The 21,604-nt window shown below is 35.6% G+C and overlaps 1 protein-coding gene across 1 annotated transcript; it reads left to right on the top strand.

The window, feature by feature from the left end:
* The first annotated feature begins 1,272 nt into the window (after positions 1-1,272).
* On the top strand, positions 1,273-8,407 carry LOC121326116 (gamma-aminobutyric acid receptor subunit pi-like). The gene is made up of 8 exons (XM_041269289.1): positions 1,273-1,381; positions 2,389-2,456; positions 2,757-2,974; positions 3,369-3,451; positions 4,183-4,320; positions 6,023-6,175; positions 6,958-7,151; positions 7,942-8,407. Exons 1-8 carry the CDS (start codon positions 1,273-1,275, stop codon positions 8,284-8,286), a joined length of 1,308 nt encoding a protein of 435 aa, XP_041125223.1. The 3' UTR covers positions 8,287-8,407.
* Positions 8,408-21,604: the final 13,197 nt, after the last annotated feature.

Raw genomic sequence — 21,604 nt, 5'->3', positions numbered from 1 at the left:
TTGCATGACTTCCAGGGGTATATTTCAGTGTCTGGAAGTTTTATTGAATTGCTTTGGAATCGGAAAAAAAAACAGGTCATCAGGTGGCACTGTATTTTTCAATTGAATCTATTGAAGCTACTCTAACTCAAAGCATGGCATGCAAACACATATATTTTTAACCAATTGTTGTACCATATATTTTATAATCATTAACAACCTTTATTTAGCCCATTGTCCGTTTCGTTGAAACGATGGGAAGTCTGATGCAGAGAATACTGTTAAGTGGTTGAGGTACGCGGCCCATTGTGATATCATCGTTTTGGATGGACTTTGCATTTCAATGGAATCCAGAAAGGTGTCAGGTATGATTTTTTAAAGAAGGTGACGTCAACCGTGCAGATTTGCAGAATACAGCATGGTCAAAACTGAAAGTGACATGGTTCATGTCGTGAATAGTGTTTTTCTCTGATGTGTCATGGGATACATGACGTGCGCTATCATTGGCTGAATGATCCTGAGCAATCTATAACGGTTCATAACCCTGTTCTTTTAAAATAAGATACCATCACACAAAATGACTGCTTTTGTTGCATTGTGCATTCAGTGAATCTGAATCATTTCTTAAATCATTGTTTTCAAACACTGTGATTCATAGTAAAGTCCGGGAGTGCTCTACAGTGTTTTTCTGCAGAGGAGGGACAGTAAGTGAGATTCATTGGAATAGCTGACACATAAATAACAGTGGAACAGGTTAAACTGTTGGTCTGTCTTCAAATAAAGGTTATATGAGGTAAGCTTGACAAACATGTAATTAAAATAAATGTCATTTGATACATAAACCCACGTTTAGAAAACTGAGATTATGATTGCAAATTTAAAAGTGTATTTACATAATACCATTTTCAATATTCTACTATGGCATTCCTTAATTACAGTGATTTATGATGCACTGATATTTGCCTCTGATGAATGTACATCGGTGAAAATCTCCCAGATGAATTTCAGTTGATTACGGTAGTGCAACAAGAAAGACATCAGCCTGGTTAACTAAGAAAACAAGTAGTGATATTCATAAGAATCTGGTATATGTATTGATGTGTTAAGCCTCTTCTGTATTACTGCAGTTTGACACCACTGAGCACCTTTAACCTTCCTCTGTCACTGATGATGAATATCAAACTCAAGGCTTTGTCACACACTGACAGCAGGCCCCTGGAAGTCCAGTGCAACCTGCCAGGGTCTTTCGAAGTTACAGCTCATTTCCCTTTTCTATATCTCTGTCACAGGATTATGGAAAATTCGCTCCTCAGTGCTGAGGTGAAAGAAGGAGAAATTCTTCCACCTACAATCCAGAAACTAATGAAAGGATATAACAAATATCTTCGACCCTTCTTTGACAGTAAGGAACTCTTTTTTTTTTTTTGCTTTTGGAAGGATTGCCGAAATGTTTTTTAAATAACTATAAACTACAGGGTATAATAAGAATCATGCATACAGTTCTAATGGAAGTTGGTATGAATATTCCTTGGCACATGTTCTTCAGTGTCAGAATCTTAGACTTGACTGGTGAGTATGGCCGCTGATTTGTTTGTCTAACAGCTGTACCTTAAGAAAAAACTTTTTTTTTTTTAACCTGAAGTTTTCAAGGTATTGAAACCTGAGGGATGGTATTAAAGACTCTTATTGGATACTAATGTGATTTTGAATTGAATTGAATTTGAACAACTATATCCACAGGCATTTGCTATGAGATACTATTCTACATGCTGTAGTTGTTAGCCAAAAGTTTTAGAAAATACAGTAGTATCTTAAAACGTTGGCAATTATGAGCTGTCACAGATGTGATAGCTGTGTGACAGTACAGTATATCATGTTAAACAATTTTCCAGAAATTACATATTAATATCGAAGTGCATGACAGCTATCAACAATGTCTGTTATTGAACTCTCTTTTTCTGTGTATGAAATATGTCTTGTCAGTGGATTCATTAAAACCTCACTGAAACACTTCTGCATTATACACTGTGTAACCAATTTATTAGAAAATCCATCTGGAAATCTGACAGTCAGACAATTAAGTAGGTTCCCTGGATGTTTTCCAGACAGCTTTCACATATGTTTAGTTGATGCCCTGGTTAATCACCCTTAGCTATCTGTTAAGGTTCTTGACGATGGCTTGCCCAGGCTGTTCCGCTGTGTTGGAACAGACTCTATTAACCTTATGTCTGCTTATTTCCCAAATCTCCACAAGTATTTGCCAGAACCCTACTTAAGTAGTTTACATACAGGAGGGAAGGACATGTATTACATGGCAAGTGTCACACCTCACAGTCTATGTGCAGAAGGAAGGATGCAACTACTGAGGTGTGAACCACTATGTAGCTCAATAGTTATACTTTTCTCTAGATGGGCCTGTCAGTGTTGGAATGAGCCTGGATGTTGCAAGTATTGACACAATATCAGAAATAAATATGGTAAGGGTTTCTTGTTATCTGTTATCTTATGGTTTTAAAAGGGAATTAAAGCCCTGTGTGTGTGTGTGTGTGTGTGTGTGTGTGTGTGTGTGTGTGTGTGTGTGTGTGTGTGTGTCTATATATATATATATATATATATATATATATATATATATATATTAATATATAAGAGTTTGAGCTTAGATGGAAGACTTGTAGAACTGCTGAGACATAATTTGTATCGTTTTTGAATATATATAAGTATCTCTTTTTGTTGTAGGATGAAATTTGAATATATTAAGATATCTCTTTTTGTTGTAGGATTATACTGCAACTATATTTTTAAGACAACGATGGACTGATGAACGCCTGTGCTTCGACGGCAATAAGAGTTTGAGCTTAGATGGAAGACTTGTAGAACTGCTTTGGGTTCCTGATACTTTCATAGTGGATTCAAAGAAATCTTTCCTTCATGACATCACTGTAGAAAATAGACTTATAAGAATCTTCCCCAATGGGACAGTCCTTTATGCATTAAGGTACACTGTGTATGCTTCTAAGCTTTAAACTCTACACACATCAGAGTGGGTGGTGAAAGAGGTAGTAAGAGTAATGAACGATGCAGCTGCAAGCAACAATAAGTTTGTAATTGGATTACTACATTGCGATTTCATATGTAATCTATAACAAAAATATATTTGTATTACAGTTTTAGTTCAATGGTATACTTTTCACCCAGTAAGAAGGATAGGAATGTATGTGCAAGTTAGTTTCCTGTTGATAAACTAAGTTATAACAGTTGTGTGTGAGTTGCATTGAACCATGCTTTCGATGACAGGTAAACTTGCTAGAAATACCTGGTTTATTAAAATACAGAACATATTTGGCAATCTATCCGCTGACTGTTTATATGAAACCTGATGCTCTTTATAGGATAACTACCACTGTTGCCTGCAATATGGATTTAACAAAATATCCAATGGACAAACAGACATGTACCCTGCAACTAGAAAGCTGTAGGAAACTTTTAAAAATGTATTTAAGCTTGCAGTATGCTTTTATAGGAATGCTTCAGCATGACTAAAGCCCTTTAATGTCATGGTAATTGTTGTTATTTTCCGATCATACAGTGTAGGTGCAGATCACTTAAAAATGCTTAGCAGAGTCTTATTTCCAAACAATACATGAGACTTTTGCTTGAACCTGCATACCAGTACCAAAATCATCATTTATTTTATGCTGTACAGGGTATGCTTCATTAAAAACTATGAGCATTTAAAACTTGAACTGTGAGAAGATTAGGAGAATGCATGTTATTGTGATGTTTCAGACAGAGATTTTTTATTCACCACTTCAGTGCGACTTTTTAATTCAAGAGTTAGGTCATATGTTAAAAACATTTCTAGACTCAGTATAACATAAAATATGTATAGCATATAAACAATTCCTGACTTTGTTTTTTACACAACATGGTGTATAATGTCCCAAGGGCTTTGAGAGAGCATATGCACCTTATTTGAAGTTATTGTTGAGGCATGAGTCACTGAGAAAATCAATAATGCTAAGCTTCTTGGAAAAAAAAAAAAAAACATGATTCCCTACTCACAGCATGGAAGAACGTGATTCTGTAGCATCCCCTAGAGGTGAAACTGTATACAGTTACAATAATGGGAATGTCATATTGTTAATGAGGAAACTACTTTATGTTTGGTCTTGTTTGTACTAACCTATGGCTTCTGTTTTTCAGGGGGTTATAACATCAATGATGTGATGTTTTACTGGACAAGAGGAAATGATTCAGTCAGTGGGTTAGACACGCTGCGTTTAGCCCAGCACACAGTGGGAGATTATCACACATCAGTGTCAGAAGCCATTTACGAGACTGGTAAGTCAGTGACTCTCTGGGGGCATTGCCATGAATCACAAATTACTGCATGCTTTATTCCCTGAAATAACAATTCAAAACAATTCATCCATTGGTGCATTAATAAATGCACTGCAATTCAAAGGTATATAAGAACAAACTGTATTAATATATACTGTATAATCTTAGGTCATTTTGAAAATAATAATAGTAATAATAACGTCTGATCTATTGGAATTAATTTGGATTTGCAGACATTTTAATGTGTTTCTGAATTAAGTAATGTCTGCTTAGAGTATAAGAACATAAAGCAAATTTACGAGCAAGAGGAAGCCGTTTGGCCCATTGTTGTTCGTCCCATTCCTAGCAGATGGTTGATCTCAAAATTGAGGTACTTTAAAAAAGATGACAAAATAATAATGTTATTTTCTATTACACTACATTAATCATCAATTACTAATAATCCCACACCTAATCAGATAATCATATGAGCAGTATTGCTATGGAAACAGTCATTAAAAACATAATAATTGAGTTCCATAAACAGACCTGAAAGTGATTTATTTTATTAATCCATCAAGTTGTAAATCTTTCTTTATCATCAGTATAAATCTGCTTCTGTTGTCTCTTTCCCTGTGGTAGCCGACCACCTAGCGGATATTTTAACAACAACATGAGGCGTGCCTGTCAGCTCTGTTGGAATAAAGTGTTGTCTCTTTGCCTCTCGTAGGAGTGATATATTTGAAATCAGCATGCTGTGTGTAATGCCTCCTCCAGTTTAAAATGCCCGGTTGTCTCAATGGCATGATGCTATGCAGGCATGGAATGCAGCAGGTGATGCCACAAGGCAGTGTTGCAGTTTATGTCTTGCCTGGTAACACAGCGGGTGTGATTTTGGCACTATCCCAGTGTGTAATGTGTGAAACAAGGCCATCTCAAAATTGAATCAACGGAGAGGTTTTAAGTCAGCCATATTTTGTGGGATTTCAGCTTATTGCTTATCACCAGTAAACCAGTAGTGCTGTTTTCGTTTTTCTTATTTGTTTTTTTATTATGCATCGGCTTAGCCCACATGTAATGAAACCAACTAAAGAACTGTAACATTCTTTTTATTCAGCAATTTCAAAGTGGAAGAAAGATGTACAGTATATATACTGTAACCCTGTCCAGGAAAGAAGCGCGTCAAATCAAATCAGTACGAGCTGGGGCAACCTCAATTGCAGATGTGGATCCAGTTGAAACATTCTGAAATACTGCTTTAAATGCTGTTAAGAATGCCTCCACTGCATCCACATCCAAGAAAGGTACATGGACTGAGTGTCAGTACTTCTCATCAAGATTCCTTTCAAATACTTATTGTCATTCAAGCTTATGCAATCGAAAGTTAATTAATAATGGTCTCTAATTACCATTAACCCTGACACTTGTAACCACAGCATGTCAATACTGAGAATAAACAAGTCTGCCATCAGTGTAGGTATTAAGGCAAGTACCTATTCATTACAACCGTCACAGCAGGTGGGGTTTCTCTGAATATAATCCCTTCTCTGCAGTTCTGCTTGTCATTTTCAGTTTACATACTATACAAAAACCCTCATGAGAAGAATATCTTAATTTGACACAGACCATCTCCTAAAACTCTGTAAAATACTTTGCTTCTATTCCTCTACTAGCAGTATGGTGTGCTACACAGGAAAACACCTCACACCTTGTTTCTTCACAGGCCACTACCCCAAATTGGTTTTTCACTTCAATCTCAAAAGAAATATTTTGTATTTTATTCTGGAGACCTACGTGCCATCAAGCCTGCTTGTTGTTCTATCATGGGTATCGTTCTGGATCAGCCAGTCTTCAGTTCCTGCACGAATCTGTATAGGTAAGTGCCTTTAATAGCCTCGCTGGCATGGGAGAAAATCAAATACTGAAATATATTTGAAATCAGGGTGTGAATATATCAAAGTTTACATCTAGAAGAGATAGAATAGACTACAAACCCATTGCTGCCTTTCCAGCTTAGAGTGCTCACTGCTGCCAATGTTCTCATTTGCAATCAGATTCTCGCTCCCGTAACTAGGCATGTCTAAAGTTTCATTTGGTTGCACAGATAAGCTTGTGCAGTACTTAGCCTGATGTTTGCCTTCTAAGGACAAATAGCACTGATTTAAGTTATAAATGGGTGCTTTCATAGTGAATACTTTTTGCAGCCTAATTAAATCCTAACAAAGTGGAGCACAGAAACAATTCAGGCAGGCACAGGTGTACAAAATTAAACTGAATCTACCAAAATGCACTATAGAGTCATACAGAACACACATAAAGTGATATACGGTACAGTAAGGCATTATTTCATGAGGCCGAACAGAGTAGACATGCAAGATCTGATTTGGCAAAATGAGTCCTCCTTCCTCCCCAGCAGCTTGGTAGTTTTCTTTAGCCAAACAGTCTGTTCGTCACAGCAAGCAGTTCCAAAAACCTGTTCCTGTTCCCATTGAACACGTGGATCAAGAGATTTTGCCTATAGTAGAAAGGAGCAGTTACTGAATAGCAGTGATAGTTAGATAACCATTCTACACCACTGGGTGGCGCTTTACTTGGGGAGACTGGACTTTACATCGGAGGCCTGTTCTGAGACCTTACAGTATGTCTTTGTGTCTGTAGGAGTCACAACAGTCCTTACTATGACAACACTGATGCTGGGAGCCAGGGCCTCCCTACCCAATGCTAACTGCTTCATCAAAGCCATTGATGTGTATCTGGGCATCTGTTTCAGTTTCATTTTTGGGGCTTTGATAGAATATGCAGTGGCTCACTTCTGCAGTCTTCACCACCCTGACGCTTCCAGTCTGTTAATGGTAAGCTTCATATTTAAACATATTGCATCTAAATTGGTGTTAATATTTAACTTTTTCATTACTGTAAAAAAAAAAAGTATCAGTATATGTTGTTTGTGTGTGAAAACATGTATTTAGCTTACTTTAACAATCCACACATACTGTACTATAGTTGTACACTGCATACCATATAACACATTTAATCAGTAGGGGGCGACTGAGAAATGTTAAGAAAAGCTGTATTATTTTTTCCATTTTGATTTTTATATAACTGTATCACTGCAGATAAGTCAGAGATTGAACAAGTACACCACATGAGTAAAATAATTTCTACATTGTAAACATTTTATTTATATACAGTGCTCCCCCTTCATAATGCTGAAGGGAGTCCTAGTTAATAGACCGTGCTGTTTGTGTTCCACCTCACTACTAGTGTTAGTGTAATGGCATTATGGGGCAAATGGGAGCCATGACCGTACCGTCATAACCTGTTCCGCAGTATAAAGGGCCGCCTTATAAAGAGGGAGCTCTAGTATTTTTTTTTTTTTTTTTTTTTTGGTAATGCAAGGAACAATCGTTCAAGATGTTGCTATAGGCTCTCGAAATGTACACATTTCTTCTATTAAAACATCTCCAGATGCAATTGCAGTTATGCATGTTGATAAAATCTGAGGATGTCCTTTATATAATTTTGGTTGGTGGAGATGCCTAATATATTGACTATTAAGTACTATTGTATTGTCATGTCTGCATCAGTCTCACAGCCCCGCAATCTATGAAACTAGTCACAGGATTACGGTGTTAATGTCAGTGTTCAATTCTCTGCTCTTTGTATGGACATGAACTAAACAAGAGAGAAGAGGACATGAATGGAGTTGTGACAACGATTGTGAGCAACTCCAGACAAGCAAAAATGAAAGAGGATGCTTCAGCTGTAAGCAACTGCAGCCTGTCGAACAGCGACATAAAAACTGAAGCCAAGGAGCAGAAGAGCAAGTGCGCTAAAGCATTCTACAACGTAAAGAAACGGGTTTGTTTTTTAAACTGCTGCCGAATTGGAAACCCCCATTACATTGACAGTTATTCCAGAATGTCTTTCCCACTTTCATTCATATTTGTGAATCTGCTGTACTGGGTATATTACCTTTATTTTTAAGAACTGTTATACAAAAAACAAAAAAATAGCTGTTTAGAACTCATACAGCATGTGACCAACAAGCCGCTGTACAAAAAATGCAAAAAAAAATGCAGCCTACATTTTAGCAGGGCCCAAGGTGGAGCGCAATTATTACCAGCAACGCATGCTGAGGTATAGTAACTGGCATTGTTATGGCAACAGCAGCATGCATGTGGTCATTTTCATCATGAACAGCTCTCGCATGATCTGCTAAAGTGTTTTAGTTTGTGAAGCAAAGCTCATGCCAAATTCAATCCATTCTTTGCTCTGTAATACTATAAGAAACTTTTTGAAGACATTGGAAAAGATTGCTAATAGAAACGCTTGCCATTGGATTTATTACGTGTCTTTTAGTATTCCTAAAGTTAGCACTGTTCAGTGTCTTAATAGTTATGGATGATTCTTTGTTTTGTACTATTGAGAGTTTTGTTTAACAGGGTTGCCACTTTACAGTAAAGTGTTTTGGGTATAGAGTATTGCCCACAATTGTTATATTTTATGTGAATTTTCCGTAAACATGTTAATTTAATATAAAACAGTCAAAAACTATTCTTATACACTGAGTCAGTTTTATGCTAAAGATATTTAATACATATTTGTTGACTATTTAACAAATTTGAATTTGGTTTACTTTAAAAAGTGGAAACTGTCCAGCACTGCGGCTTTGAAAATGCATCATTCTGCTTTACTGGAGCCAGGCAATACTTAACAGTGTCCATCTCTAGTTCTTCTATTACACTATTTTAATGTTATAGTGCTAAAATATAACATGTGATTTATTTAAATAATTGTTGATAGACATTGATCCATGCTTTAAAAAGTATTTTTTCCCTATTTTAAGGTGCTAGTGGATACAGGACACCCACCCCTGTGTTAGCAGAAATTCTGTTCATGTGTTGGAATTCAGTAAGGCATACTGCCTATCCGCTACTGTGATTGATTATAAATGTTGCCACACTGTAAAATAAACTGCCTCTGAAATTTCTACAACAGTAAACACAGACATAATAGCTTTGTATATTGTGTACATTGTGCTGCTACAGGGGAATTTCTACCAAGCAAAACTTTAGGGAAACCTGAAAATGAATAGGTACTGTGTGAAGCTCTTCAACAATAAATGCTAGTGACATCATCAGAAACACACTGGCCTGGATTACTAAACCAGAAAAAAAAAATTCTCAGACATTTAATGTAGAAGTTTGTAGGTGAGAATGCTTACTATGATTTTTGGAATTGTAATTTGGAGTATCTAACTTTGAGAATCTGGCTTACTGTCTTTTAGTGACCCCCATTCCGATCCTGTTGAATAATCAACATTGGATCCCTTAAAGTCTCTTAATGCAATTTTCTGTCCTACTTGAATGATTGCAATGACAGTGGTGTTCAGATCCTCTGCTGTTTGTATCAGTAATTGATATGAAAGAGACTGTGCACGTTCTGGTGCTTACTGTATACAGTATTAGCCAGCTGGCATCTCCACTCAATGTGGTCCAGATACTGTACACTACAGTATGTTCTGTATGTTCATCATACAGATTGTGCAGTTTATTGCATTCTGTTCAATATGGAAGTGCCACTTCTCATGCGCTAGTTTAAAGATGTATTATATAAGCATCTATTAGCATGGTTTTAAAGGTGCTGTCAATTATTAACAACCTTTTACACAAAATCCTAAAGACTAACTTCTAGCAGAAGGTGTCATGCTGTGTTATCAAGTAAGTACATCTTTTTTATAATGACTTAGGGGTTGGTTTGATCAACCTATACCCGACTGAGTTAAACCACAGCTAGATTGATTAAAGCATTTTACAGCACTGAGAAATCATCCTAGATTGCATCATCCCCCTATCCATGGTTGTGTTGAGAATAACCTTAAAATGAAGCAGTTAATGCAATTTAGGTAGATTCCCTAGTACTGTAAAATGCTTTGATCATGATTACATGATTTTAAGTGCTGTGTTGATACCTTGTATAGCCTATTATAAGTCATTTGCACCTACTGTTTCAAAATCAGTCATAACACATTTATTAATAATGAATTGACATACCTTTGCAAGGGTTGCCTTTGTTAGAATTCCCAGCACATGTACTTATTTATTTCTGTATGTATTAATTTATTAATAATTTATTTAGTTATGTACTATATAGATATATATATATTCATTTAAATTGCAGTGACTGGTCAACAGTGAAATATAATAACAGGTAAACTACACTGAAAAACACTCTAAATTTTAATAACATTCTTAAAAAAAAAAAGTAACAGGAATGCAAAGTTCGTGGAGCCCGTTGTTTTCTCTGTAGCTCTTTCAAATTAAACTGTTATAACATTACACTCTGTAATTACAGTCGGGGTAGAGACTGTTACAGTTTTTTCTCTCTTTAAACTAGATTACCGATAACGTATTTATTTAAGGCCCTTTCTTCCAAAACAGAAGCCGTACTGCGCATTGTTTTCTGTCCACAAGTCTCCTGCTCCTCACAAAGGATACAAAAGCACATTATAAAAAATAAAGGCAAATCTTGTGAAATCCAGGTCATATTTTTACATTATCAATAGTTCAGAATATATATGTATATGCTTTCTTTAGACTAGAAAACTGTATTCACAAGCAAATATATAGACTATTACCAGCAACATACAGCTACAGCCAAAAGTTTTGCATCACCTAGAATTTTAAGATTGAGGCATAATTAAAAAAAAAAAAAAAAAAACCTATATGAACATAACTTTGATATTTTATTTAACAGCATGTAACAAAGAAACTACAAGATGATGTCGCAAAGTCTACCAGAAACCATAGTAGTAGTAGTACAGTATTTCGTGTTAGATTTCAAAATGTCTCATTTTTCAATTTTTGCTAGTTTTTCATAGAATATGGAAAACTGCAAAGCAGTACGCAATTCATAACATTATTGAGCAGGTTTTATTTGAATTTATGAAGTAAAATTAGTTAATTATATAGGTGATGCAAAATGTTTGGAATAGCCATAGTCAACGTAATACTCAGAAACTGAACCTTCTAGATTTAAAAATGATAACATTGTTCTGGATATTTTGTAGCTGTAAGTATTTATTTGTTTAAAATGTACTTATATGTGGAATATACACAACACATGTTAATTTGGTGACTAATATTATTAAATATTATTATTAAAAGTCTAATTTTGTATGTTTTATTTATGTGACTTAAAAGTGTCTAAATAAATATAACTGCAAAAAAAAGATAAAGTTATTTTTCAACAGTGGCAAAGTGCATATGCCAATTCCAATTAACATGAATTGCAATGACATGAGCATTGCGGGGATAACAGTTTAGTGCTTCACATGTTTTCAGTACATTAACACTTTTGCTTCTTGGTGTCAAATACTTCACAGAGCCTGGGAAGTACATTTTTGCACCTTCCAGATGATTTTCACACCGGATTGTGGGATAGAAATTGTTTTAAGCTCTCCCATGCAATTGACTGTAAAGGAGAACATTTATACACTGTAAAAAATAATAAAAAATACTACGTGTACAGAATGTGCTGTGGAAGGAAATGTGTTCATATAAAATCTGTGCAAAGTGTGGAACAAAAAATACATTCTAGTACTTATAGTACATTTGGTCAATTATGAACTTTATTTTTAAAGCATGCTGTGAATGTTTACAATTTCATTAGGATGCCTTATTACAATAATTGTATTAAGCATCCATAAGAAGTTAATACAGTAGTGGAAAACTAATTATTATTATTATTTATTATTATTATTATTATTATTATTATTATTATTATTATTATTATTATTATTATTATTATTATTATGTTAAATATAATATTAACCATACATAGTTAATTATAAAGATATATGGATAATAACCCTTCATTGGTAATAACGTGCGGTCTTCAGCACCAGATCCTAACCACTGTACAAAGAGTCAGACTGTTACGGATCTCTGTTACAGACCTAGTTTATTTCCTTTTGCATGCATTTACCTCTTTTGTGCCACAGAGTTCAATTTTGTACCAACTCCTCTTACCCTGTTTTAGCTAGTTAAATTAAGAACATTCCCAGAAAACAAGCAATGAAAAATGCATCTCATAGAAGGTTGTACAGTAATAGTCCCTGTGGGTTCATGCTAAAGTTCTTGTTTTACACTCCTTATGACAGTAAATGCTTCCATTATATAATATTTCAAAAACATAATTTCAATATGGTCAACCTAATATCTTTCCCATATAATTAGCAATGTATTTTTCTTTCGATTGAAAAGAACAAACAGTGTAAACAAGTTCTAAAAGGAGGCTGGTCCAATGAACATTACAATCCATTAACTGGACAGCTGTCTACAGACATCAATCTACCTGTTGTCACCACTATACATTACCACAAAACCTCTCAAATGTGTGTTATAAGAACAATTCAGACATTTGTAACAAAATACAAATGTTGGGGTTAAGTCCTCTTTGATTTGGAAACTCAACTCCAGACTTGACTTTATCAAGACACTGGTGCAGTCATTGGACCTCCTAATCTGATTATGGTGAACGATCATTTAGCAACACTAAACAACACGGTCATGGTTTGCATGCCAAAGATAATCTGTGGTTGTCAACTAAAACCACTATACTTACATTATCTTACATGTTCCTTTACCACACTTAGGATTACCTTTTTTTAACGAAAGAAGCATTACATTGGTGAAAAAGTTCTAGGTTTAAAAAAAAGACCCATGACAAATATTGTATTGCTGACTTCATGATTCTTGGTACATGTCTGTAATAGAGTACCATTCCACCACAAGATGGCAGTGTATAATCAGCTTTAATCACGTTCGGTCTAGTGCTAAAGCTCAGTAACATTGTCTAATATAAAGACAAGAGTATCAGTAAAATTGTAAGCGTTTAAATAAAAATTAAATAGCAAAACAAACAGCAAGTGTGATTTTTTTTTCTCATTTTACAGTGTTAGCATTAAACAATTGCATGCAGTTATAACATTTTTTGTAATTTAGATTTTAAAAGCTGCTATAAGGTCAAAGAAGCCTTGGGGAACTTTAAACAGGTTAAACAGGTTGCCCTGTAATGGAGCTGCCACTGTCTGTGAGTGTTTTGGTCTAGTTATTTCAAATGTATTTTTACCTAAATTCTACAAATATCACGCAAACTGGAACACCCAGTATATGAGGCAGAAGCTCTTTAGTTTCCATTGGTGTTGTGGTTCAATGGCTTCAATCCATTCAGAGCAGCACTGGACTTAAATCCCATTAATAACCAAGCCTATGTGACTGTAAATACAGTGTGCTATGCCCTTAGGCAGACCATTGTTAATTTTTTTTCAGCACAGTTCCATTAGTTTTGATATTCCTTAGGGAATACATGTGCTCCTCATTCTAAGAAAAGGTTAAACTAAGCTTTAGCTTTGCCTTGTTTAGCATTATGCCAGGATATAATGAGGCTAAAAAAGCGTGATTTTCTGTGTAAGTGAAAAACACTATGCTATCATGCATCATTTATGTCTGCTCACTTTGATATCTGCCAGTATTGCATCTGCACTTAGGTTTGTTCAGTGGAATTGCTAATGACCTTTCTCCCTCTCTTAAGTGAATGCTGCAATCATGTCTCGACAGATAAATTTATGCTCCAGGAAAGGCTATTTTCTTTCTCAAAAATGTATCTCAGGAAGCGTTATTTTTTTCTTATTTTTTATTTTGTGGCAGATCATTTTTGGTAAAGAAAGCATGGTTACAAAGTGTGTTGCATCGTTCCTGCCTTAATATTGCTGGCAGGAACCTGATTAATTCTCTTTCCCTCTTTCTAAAAGCAACCCCTGGATATCAGTATAATCTAACAATTATAATGTTCATGCGCCAGCCGTGTGTCATTAAAAACAATAGCATTTCCTGAAAAAAAATAAAAAACATATAGTAAATGTATCACATTGTATGGAAAGGCATGCGGTTCAGTGGCTTGCCAATGTATTAAGAAGCGGCTCATCATAGGTCACGGTTCACTTCCGGCTCATGCTGGAACATGATGAGAAATCATTTGGAGCTGGTCGCTGTTGCAGGCCTCTGTTATACGAGTTCTGGGGGGCTCGGCACAGGTCAACACCACATACTTAGACTGGAACATTAGGAGGCCTTCTCACAGATTGAGAAAGTCGGCTCACAAGCCTAAAATATGCTGTACCTTCCCTGTTTACAAACAAGAAATGTATCATATAAATTAAATTAAATTAAATATGTAAGACAATGTGGTTGTAAAAGCCAGTATGCAAAGTTAATAAGGATATATGTTTTGATTTTATTTCATGCTCTTATTCACCTGAGAACTGTTGGTCTCAGTTTTGTCTCTTGGAGACCCAAATGCTTGTCTGAAACTGCCACCCCGTTCAGCTGATTATTATACCGAGCATTAAAAGAAACTTATCACTATTGTAACACATTTATTTTTGAAAAAAAAAAAAGTATATAAATGATGGACTTTGACGAAATGTTTTTGGTTTCTTTTTAAGCACTTGCTCATTCATCCTTGACCATGGCACTCTTGAGTGACTATGACTGAAGCATATGCACTTAATCACCTAATTAGTGAGACAGTTGATTGGATACTGGATATGGAGTGATTTCAGCTGTTGAATTGCAAGTTTGAATAAAAGCAATAAAGAAAATAACAGAAAAATATATATATATATATATATATATATATATATATATATATATATATATATATATATATATATATATATATATATACCACGTCTGTCAAGAGAGTTGCGCTGTCGTGCAATTGGCATGTTGAAGGCTGGACTAGGGCAGCGTACTGTAGCTCACCATCTTGGGTGCTCACAGCCAGCAATTTCAAACCTGGTGAGACAGTATAACCAGACACAATGTCAATGACAGGCCACGGACTGGGAGACCATGAGTCACAACACCTGCCCAAGATTGACGGATCATTTTGCAGTACCTTTGTGATATCAATTGTTAATCAGCACAATAAAGTCACTGCACTTGCTCTAAAACAGAGTTTGTCATTTTTCTATCACATCTAGTGAATTTTATTCAAATATAAGTGACACGTTTCCTTTGATGCTAATTATGTAGCAGTATTATTATTTGCAGCTTCATTATTACACATTTTGAAGACTTTCTTGAACAGATGGCTATCTAGCTAAAGGGGAAACTATATTTCTGGAACGCATACGTGCTTTTCACATCATTGACTGGGTTTTTTATTGAGAACACAGATTGGACATTCAGGTCATGTCATCCACTGCACACAGCTTTATAATGCAATCAATACAGAATGATGATGAACATTAACGCAGCATAACCCTGAAGGGCACAGTGAAATAAAGGAGATTCTTCTGGGCGCAGTGTTTTTATTTATTTATTAGACAAATGGCTTTGCAGCTGTAACAATAAAAGCACTGTACACAACCTAACTGGCATAGCTTTGCCGTTACTGATGGCTGCCATTTTGTTTCCACCCTATTCTGGTTGTGCAGGTAACAAAAGATGGAATATGATGCCCTAATCTAATTCCTCCCCAGTCTATACAGAATAATTTAAAAAAGCAGATCAATGGAAGAAATAGTCCCTGCTATGAGCTACCATCCCAGTGCACAAGATGGAGGAACAGCAGGAAACCACTACTTTCCAGAATGATGGACACTTTATATTTCTATTTAATGGCACTTGATGGGACTCACATGACTCATCCTCCATTTCAGGTAACAGTAGAAACTGTAAGAACCTTTCCTGTTCAAAGATCACATTTAAACAACAACATATTTTCTTCTGCTGTACATTAGAGAATGTATTCTTTCACTTGGAAACTGATTGATCATGTAATGCAGCATTTCTGTGTCTTTTTCTCTGGTGCTGTAGATAGACATGTATATTTTTGGATATGTTTATTTCATGGATGCCACGTGTTATACAATTTATTCTTCTAAAACACTGTTTACATTTTAAATATTAGACTGTTACATGTGTTCAACCAATAGAAAGATACCATGTGTTTGGTTTATTTATATAGATGTGTGCGGCTAGTTTATTATTAGAAATTGTTGCAGGAAAAGCACATTTAGCCAGGATTTGCAATGAGTTCAGGTCTACTGCCATTTTTTGTTATTTTTCTTTCTTCCTTCCATCTACTTCCCTTGAGCCAGGAACCCAAACTTCCTGTGATGTGATTTTTTACATATTCTCTAGGGAGATTTGATTTCAAGATCACAACCTATCCTGGTTCTGAGTTTAATGACCATTTTTAGACACCGCACCTTTTGAAAATCAAAATTTCAGATTTGCATAGCTTTCAGTTTTCTTACTGCACCCTCAGCAAATCTGACCTTATAAGTAACATCATAAATGCATAAAATAACTGCCCTGTTTTATTCACTAATAATTTTAAATATCTATGAAATAATTTAATTTAGTAATTACTGACTATGTATCCCCATGAGAACAGTTTGTCCCATAAATATTAATTAGGGTGGTGCTGATGTGTTCTATGGTTTTATGCATACAGTATGTGTGTGTAAACCAAACAGTCTAGTCTGATGAAAGATGTCAATATCAATTAAACATCAAAGACAAGGTTAGACTTAGATCAAAGTTTGCAGTGATTGTTGTGTTATCATCCAGAGAAAAATAATGATTAGATAGCTGCTCTTCTTTAGAGAGGTCAATGAGGTTACAAAAAAATCCCAATATATATAATATATAAAGTATGGAGGTCACAAGTCATAATGCACCATGGTTCTTCTGTAAAATATTTGGATTACTAAAGCAGGCAATAGATGATCCCTGTAATTTCTTTTTCCTCTGCAAATAATTGATGGCAACAGCATACAGTATCTACATCCAGCTTGATAAAACTGGAGGGTAATAATGTATATTATTGGAGATTCCAATTGCCCAATGGGTAACAAACAGAAAGTGACCATCAGACAGGGAACAAGATAAGTGCAACACAACACTTATGGTACAAGAACAATTTCACTGAGATACAAATGTAACTAACACATGACGAAGAACAGTTACATGGATTAATGATGAATTATGGCCTTGCTAATTAGACAAACAAATAATATTATCTACCAAAAGAAATACAGGTTTCCAAGTGGGATGATACCCACTGGAAGGTATTCAAGGTGGCCTCGTTATCTCAAGATTAACTGTCTCAATCGTCCTCACTGTTTTCAGGGACTCTAGTTTAGATGACTACTTTATGTACTGCAGAAGTACAGTAAAAACTGTTGAGTAAGTAATAGAAAGAGACTGGATAAGTACATCATATTACATTTTACTGGAATACCAATAGTGAGGAGAATTAAATGCCCTGGGAGTTCAATTCAAGACTATTTAAATATTACTAGCTTTGGCTTTAGGCTTGGGAGATACTCTACATGTATACTATACTAGGCATATAAGTAACACAGAAGAAGGGGTTTACTAAAATACAGGTATTTGATTGTAGGTCGGTGGTAGAAGTAATTATGGCATACATTTAAAAGTATTGATTAAACATACTTTAAAACATGTTTTGTTTCAATGTGGTGGAACAAACAGAGGAGTTGATTTATTTGTTAATTACACCCTGTCTGAGGCCTGTAATGTATCTGATGGCTGATGTATTTATTTGTGAAAAAGTAATAGATTATTTATATACTGTATATTTACAGGAATTCCCTGGACTGGAAGTAAAATATTTTAGAGGCACATAAAGAGCCACAGCATGTTATAAAGGTGGAAGACAGTAGAATAGCTATCCTACTGTATTTGTTTTTCTGATGCGAAAGTGTTACTGTACACTTTGATTCAGGAAGAGGATTATCATGCTTACAGAATGATTACGTGGAGGATGCAATGACAGTTTTGGATCAATTTGTTTTATATCCCAGATCCTCATGGTTTAACAAACAGATTTGTTTAGAGTGCTAAACCAAATGAAGGGGATTGGAGGGTGATACAAAATGAGGTGTAGGAGATTTGGAAAAATATAAAGATAAATATAGATCTCTATCTATGGATATATATATATATATATATATATATATATATATATATATATATATATATATATATATATATAAATGGAAATGTGTATTTTTTAGAAATTTCTCGAAAACAAATAATTATAGGAAAAATTATCTCTAATCATGCAAAATTGTTCCAGTTCATTCAATTTCTCTTGTGCACAGCCTTGTTCAACTCATACCAAAGATTCTCAATCGGATTTAGATCGGGACTTTGACCAGGCCATTGCAGAACCTTGATTTTATTCTTTAACCATTCTGAAGCAGATTTTGATGCGTATTTTAGATTGTTGTCCTTATGGAACGTCCAGTTGCGCTTTAAACCAAGTTTTGTAGCAGAGGGTTTCAGATGATTGGCCAATTTCTTTTGGTATGCTATGGAATCCATTTTGCCATGTATTTGAACTAAATTTTCTGTGCCATTAGAGGAAAAACAGCCCCACAGAAGGAGATATATCAGTGATCTATCAGTACTGATCTGTATTTATGTTTACTGGGTAATGAAAACAATAACATAGGATTCAAGTGAGCAGGATTGTTTCAATTTTGTTCTAACCAAAGTTAGAGACATAAAACCGAAGAAGCTGCCGCTGCTTTTAGAAACCAATCACCCATATCATCCATACCAGCAACTAAATACAAAAAAGTACTTCAGTTATGGCTTGGGAATGTTTATTTAACAAATGTTGCTTTTTTCTGTAACAGTGAAAGCTTCGGACATGACAGGATTAAAAGGAAAATGTTTAATGTTTTCTGTGGAAAGTTCTCAAGCAGAGATTGCATCTGCTATTATGTACCATGAGAGTGGGCCTTTTGTGTTGCTGCCTGTCATTTACTTGTAAAAGAATGGGATTGAACAAATGCACTGATGGTAAAAATAACTTTTACGTCCGAGGTTCAGCAGCTGTTTGCACTATGGAGTGATATGAACTGGACCAGACATTAAAAATCCATAGGGAATGTATTGACAACAATAGATTAAACAAGTAACAGATTGCACACCAGTACCTGGAAGACGAGCAATATAAGTCATGGAAAAGTCAATGAACAAAATAAGAGAAGCTAGGATGCTGCTAATGTTTATGAGCTGCTCTCACTAACCCCTAAACAGGCAACTCACAGGTCAGCTGAGCTCCAGCACAGTACAGTACATCCTGTTTTTGGAAATAGAGCTTTAGTTCTCTAATAGGACCAATATAGACAGATTCCAGAGCTGAGTAACATCAACCAAAGGGCCTGTTATACACTGTAGCAACATACATGCATTTACCTAGACAGTGCAGAGGACAGCCAGTGTAAAGGATAAACCCTTTACAATCTTCCAGGTTGATATCAAATACATAAACCCATTACGTACCAACATTAATTTGTCTTCGAAAAAATCTGAACACAAGCTGTATTTGTGTAATTTGATACATTACATTTAGACTTGATATTTGTGGGTAACAAAGCTAGAGTAAGTTATCATAGCCATATGGTTAAAGAGAAAATTTAAATAACAGTAAATGCTCCAAAAATGACAAAGAAGCCTGTCCTCAAATGTGGACAATGGCACTTAATGGGTTAAGGGGACTATAACTATTCTAAAACAACCATATAGTGGAGAAATAATAAGCATGTAAAATGGAGATGCACAGCATTTTTTGGATTGCCCCCAAAATGTAAAAGGTTGTATAAATAAGATATGTTTTCTGGTACAATGTAAATGTTACATTTAAACAAGCCATTGATTTACAGCTGGATCTGAGGTGATACTGAATGTTTGAGTATCATCTGAAAAGATCACGGAAACTTGCATTCCCTTGATGACTAATCATTAAAACTGCATATTCAGCATGCAGAATCCACAGTGAATGAATGGCAATGAATGAATGATGAGGATTGCAATTGCAGATGATTTATGAACTGTGAGAGTGCTCAGGGCCCCATGACTGTGGAGGGCACTCAGGCCCGAGTGACAGCTACCTGCACGAGGCCAGCTGGAAAAAACATGAACAGTTACTTGCATCCCAGTGCTGCAGATAGGAAGTGACTGTGGCCACCTCCCCCCAAAAAGATGAGGCCACCAAACCATGAATGAAGAATAATAATAAATAATTAACGCACCCCACAACGGCGAGATAAATTTGGCCAGAGGCCTCGTCCGTGGGTGCCCGATGGCTACCTGCGCGAGGCCAGCTGGAAAAACATGAACAGTTACTTGCATCCCAGTGCCACAGATAGGAAGTGGCTGTGGCCACCTCCCCCCAAAAAGACGAAGCCACCAAACCATGAATGAAGAATAATAAATATTTATCTAGTCACATATTTTACATTTTTTAGGGGGAAACCTCAGGGAATCCGTGGCTGAGGGTAGCCCTTCCTCCAGGGTCTAAGCAGTTGACTCCTGTTTCAACTTCCCAGCACATGACTGAGAGCCCGAAACAAAAGAAGTGACATGAAAGAATAACACACAGCCTTTATGTGCTTGCTGATGACATATTGGTTAGGGATAAATTCTCCCTTGCAGAAAAGCAACCAAGTTTACAATTCTGTATTCTGACCTCAAAACACAAGTACTGGTAATGTCTGGTGGAAGTCAAGTCCATGTGGCCCCAAATTCCAACAGACATTTAATTTAACATGAATGCAGTCTAATGTAATGAAGGCAGGTTCTTGAATGAGTCAGGATTCTTCAGTGGAGTGGTCCCTAATGGGGAGCAGTCTGCAACTCAAAACCCCAGAAAAATAAAAATGTTCAAAAAAAAAAAAAAAAGAATTACCCTTCTGTCCAGGAGAGAGCAGGGTTACCCATGACAGCACATGTTCACTCATGGGGGAGAGTGTTTCCTGTAAAATGATGTGTCCATCAGATACCAGCAATGTCAGCCCATTCTATAGTAGAAACATCCAACATGAGATTAAAGCCAAGAACTACAACTAAACATAAAAAGTGCTGGTTGTTGTTTTAACTTTTGAATTGAGAATGTATGTTCTATGAGCAGAATGACATCATTATACTGGGTAAGATGGTCTGGAATTCTAACAAACCCTTAAAGGGATTGGTTGATTACTTGTATGTGTGATTTAGAATAGAATAACATAAAGTGGTTCCATTTTCATTTTGAAGATTTCCTGTATGCTGTATATACAAAGTGACTTCTGAAGAAAGTCCTGCACATATGTAATATGTAAATACATTAAGCACAGCATCTGTTTTCTGATTCTGTTATAAATGTGCACGATTTTCCTTCCTTTTTATTTTTTGAATAGGCCGTTGCCACA

Source organism: Polyodon spathula, chromosome 13 (genome assembly GCF_017654505.1).
Source record: "Polyodon spathula isolate WHYD16114869_AA chromosome 13, ASM1765450v1, whole genome shotgun sequence".
Lineage (NCBI taxonomy): Eukaryota > Metazoa > Chordata > Actinopteri > Acipenseriformes > Polyodontidae > Polyodon > Polyodon spathula.
The sequence above is the reverse complement of the archived record's forward strand: the minus strand, read 5'-3'. Positions and strand labels throughout refer to the sequence as shown.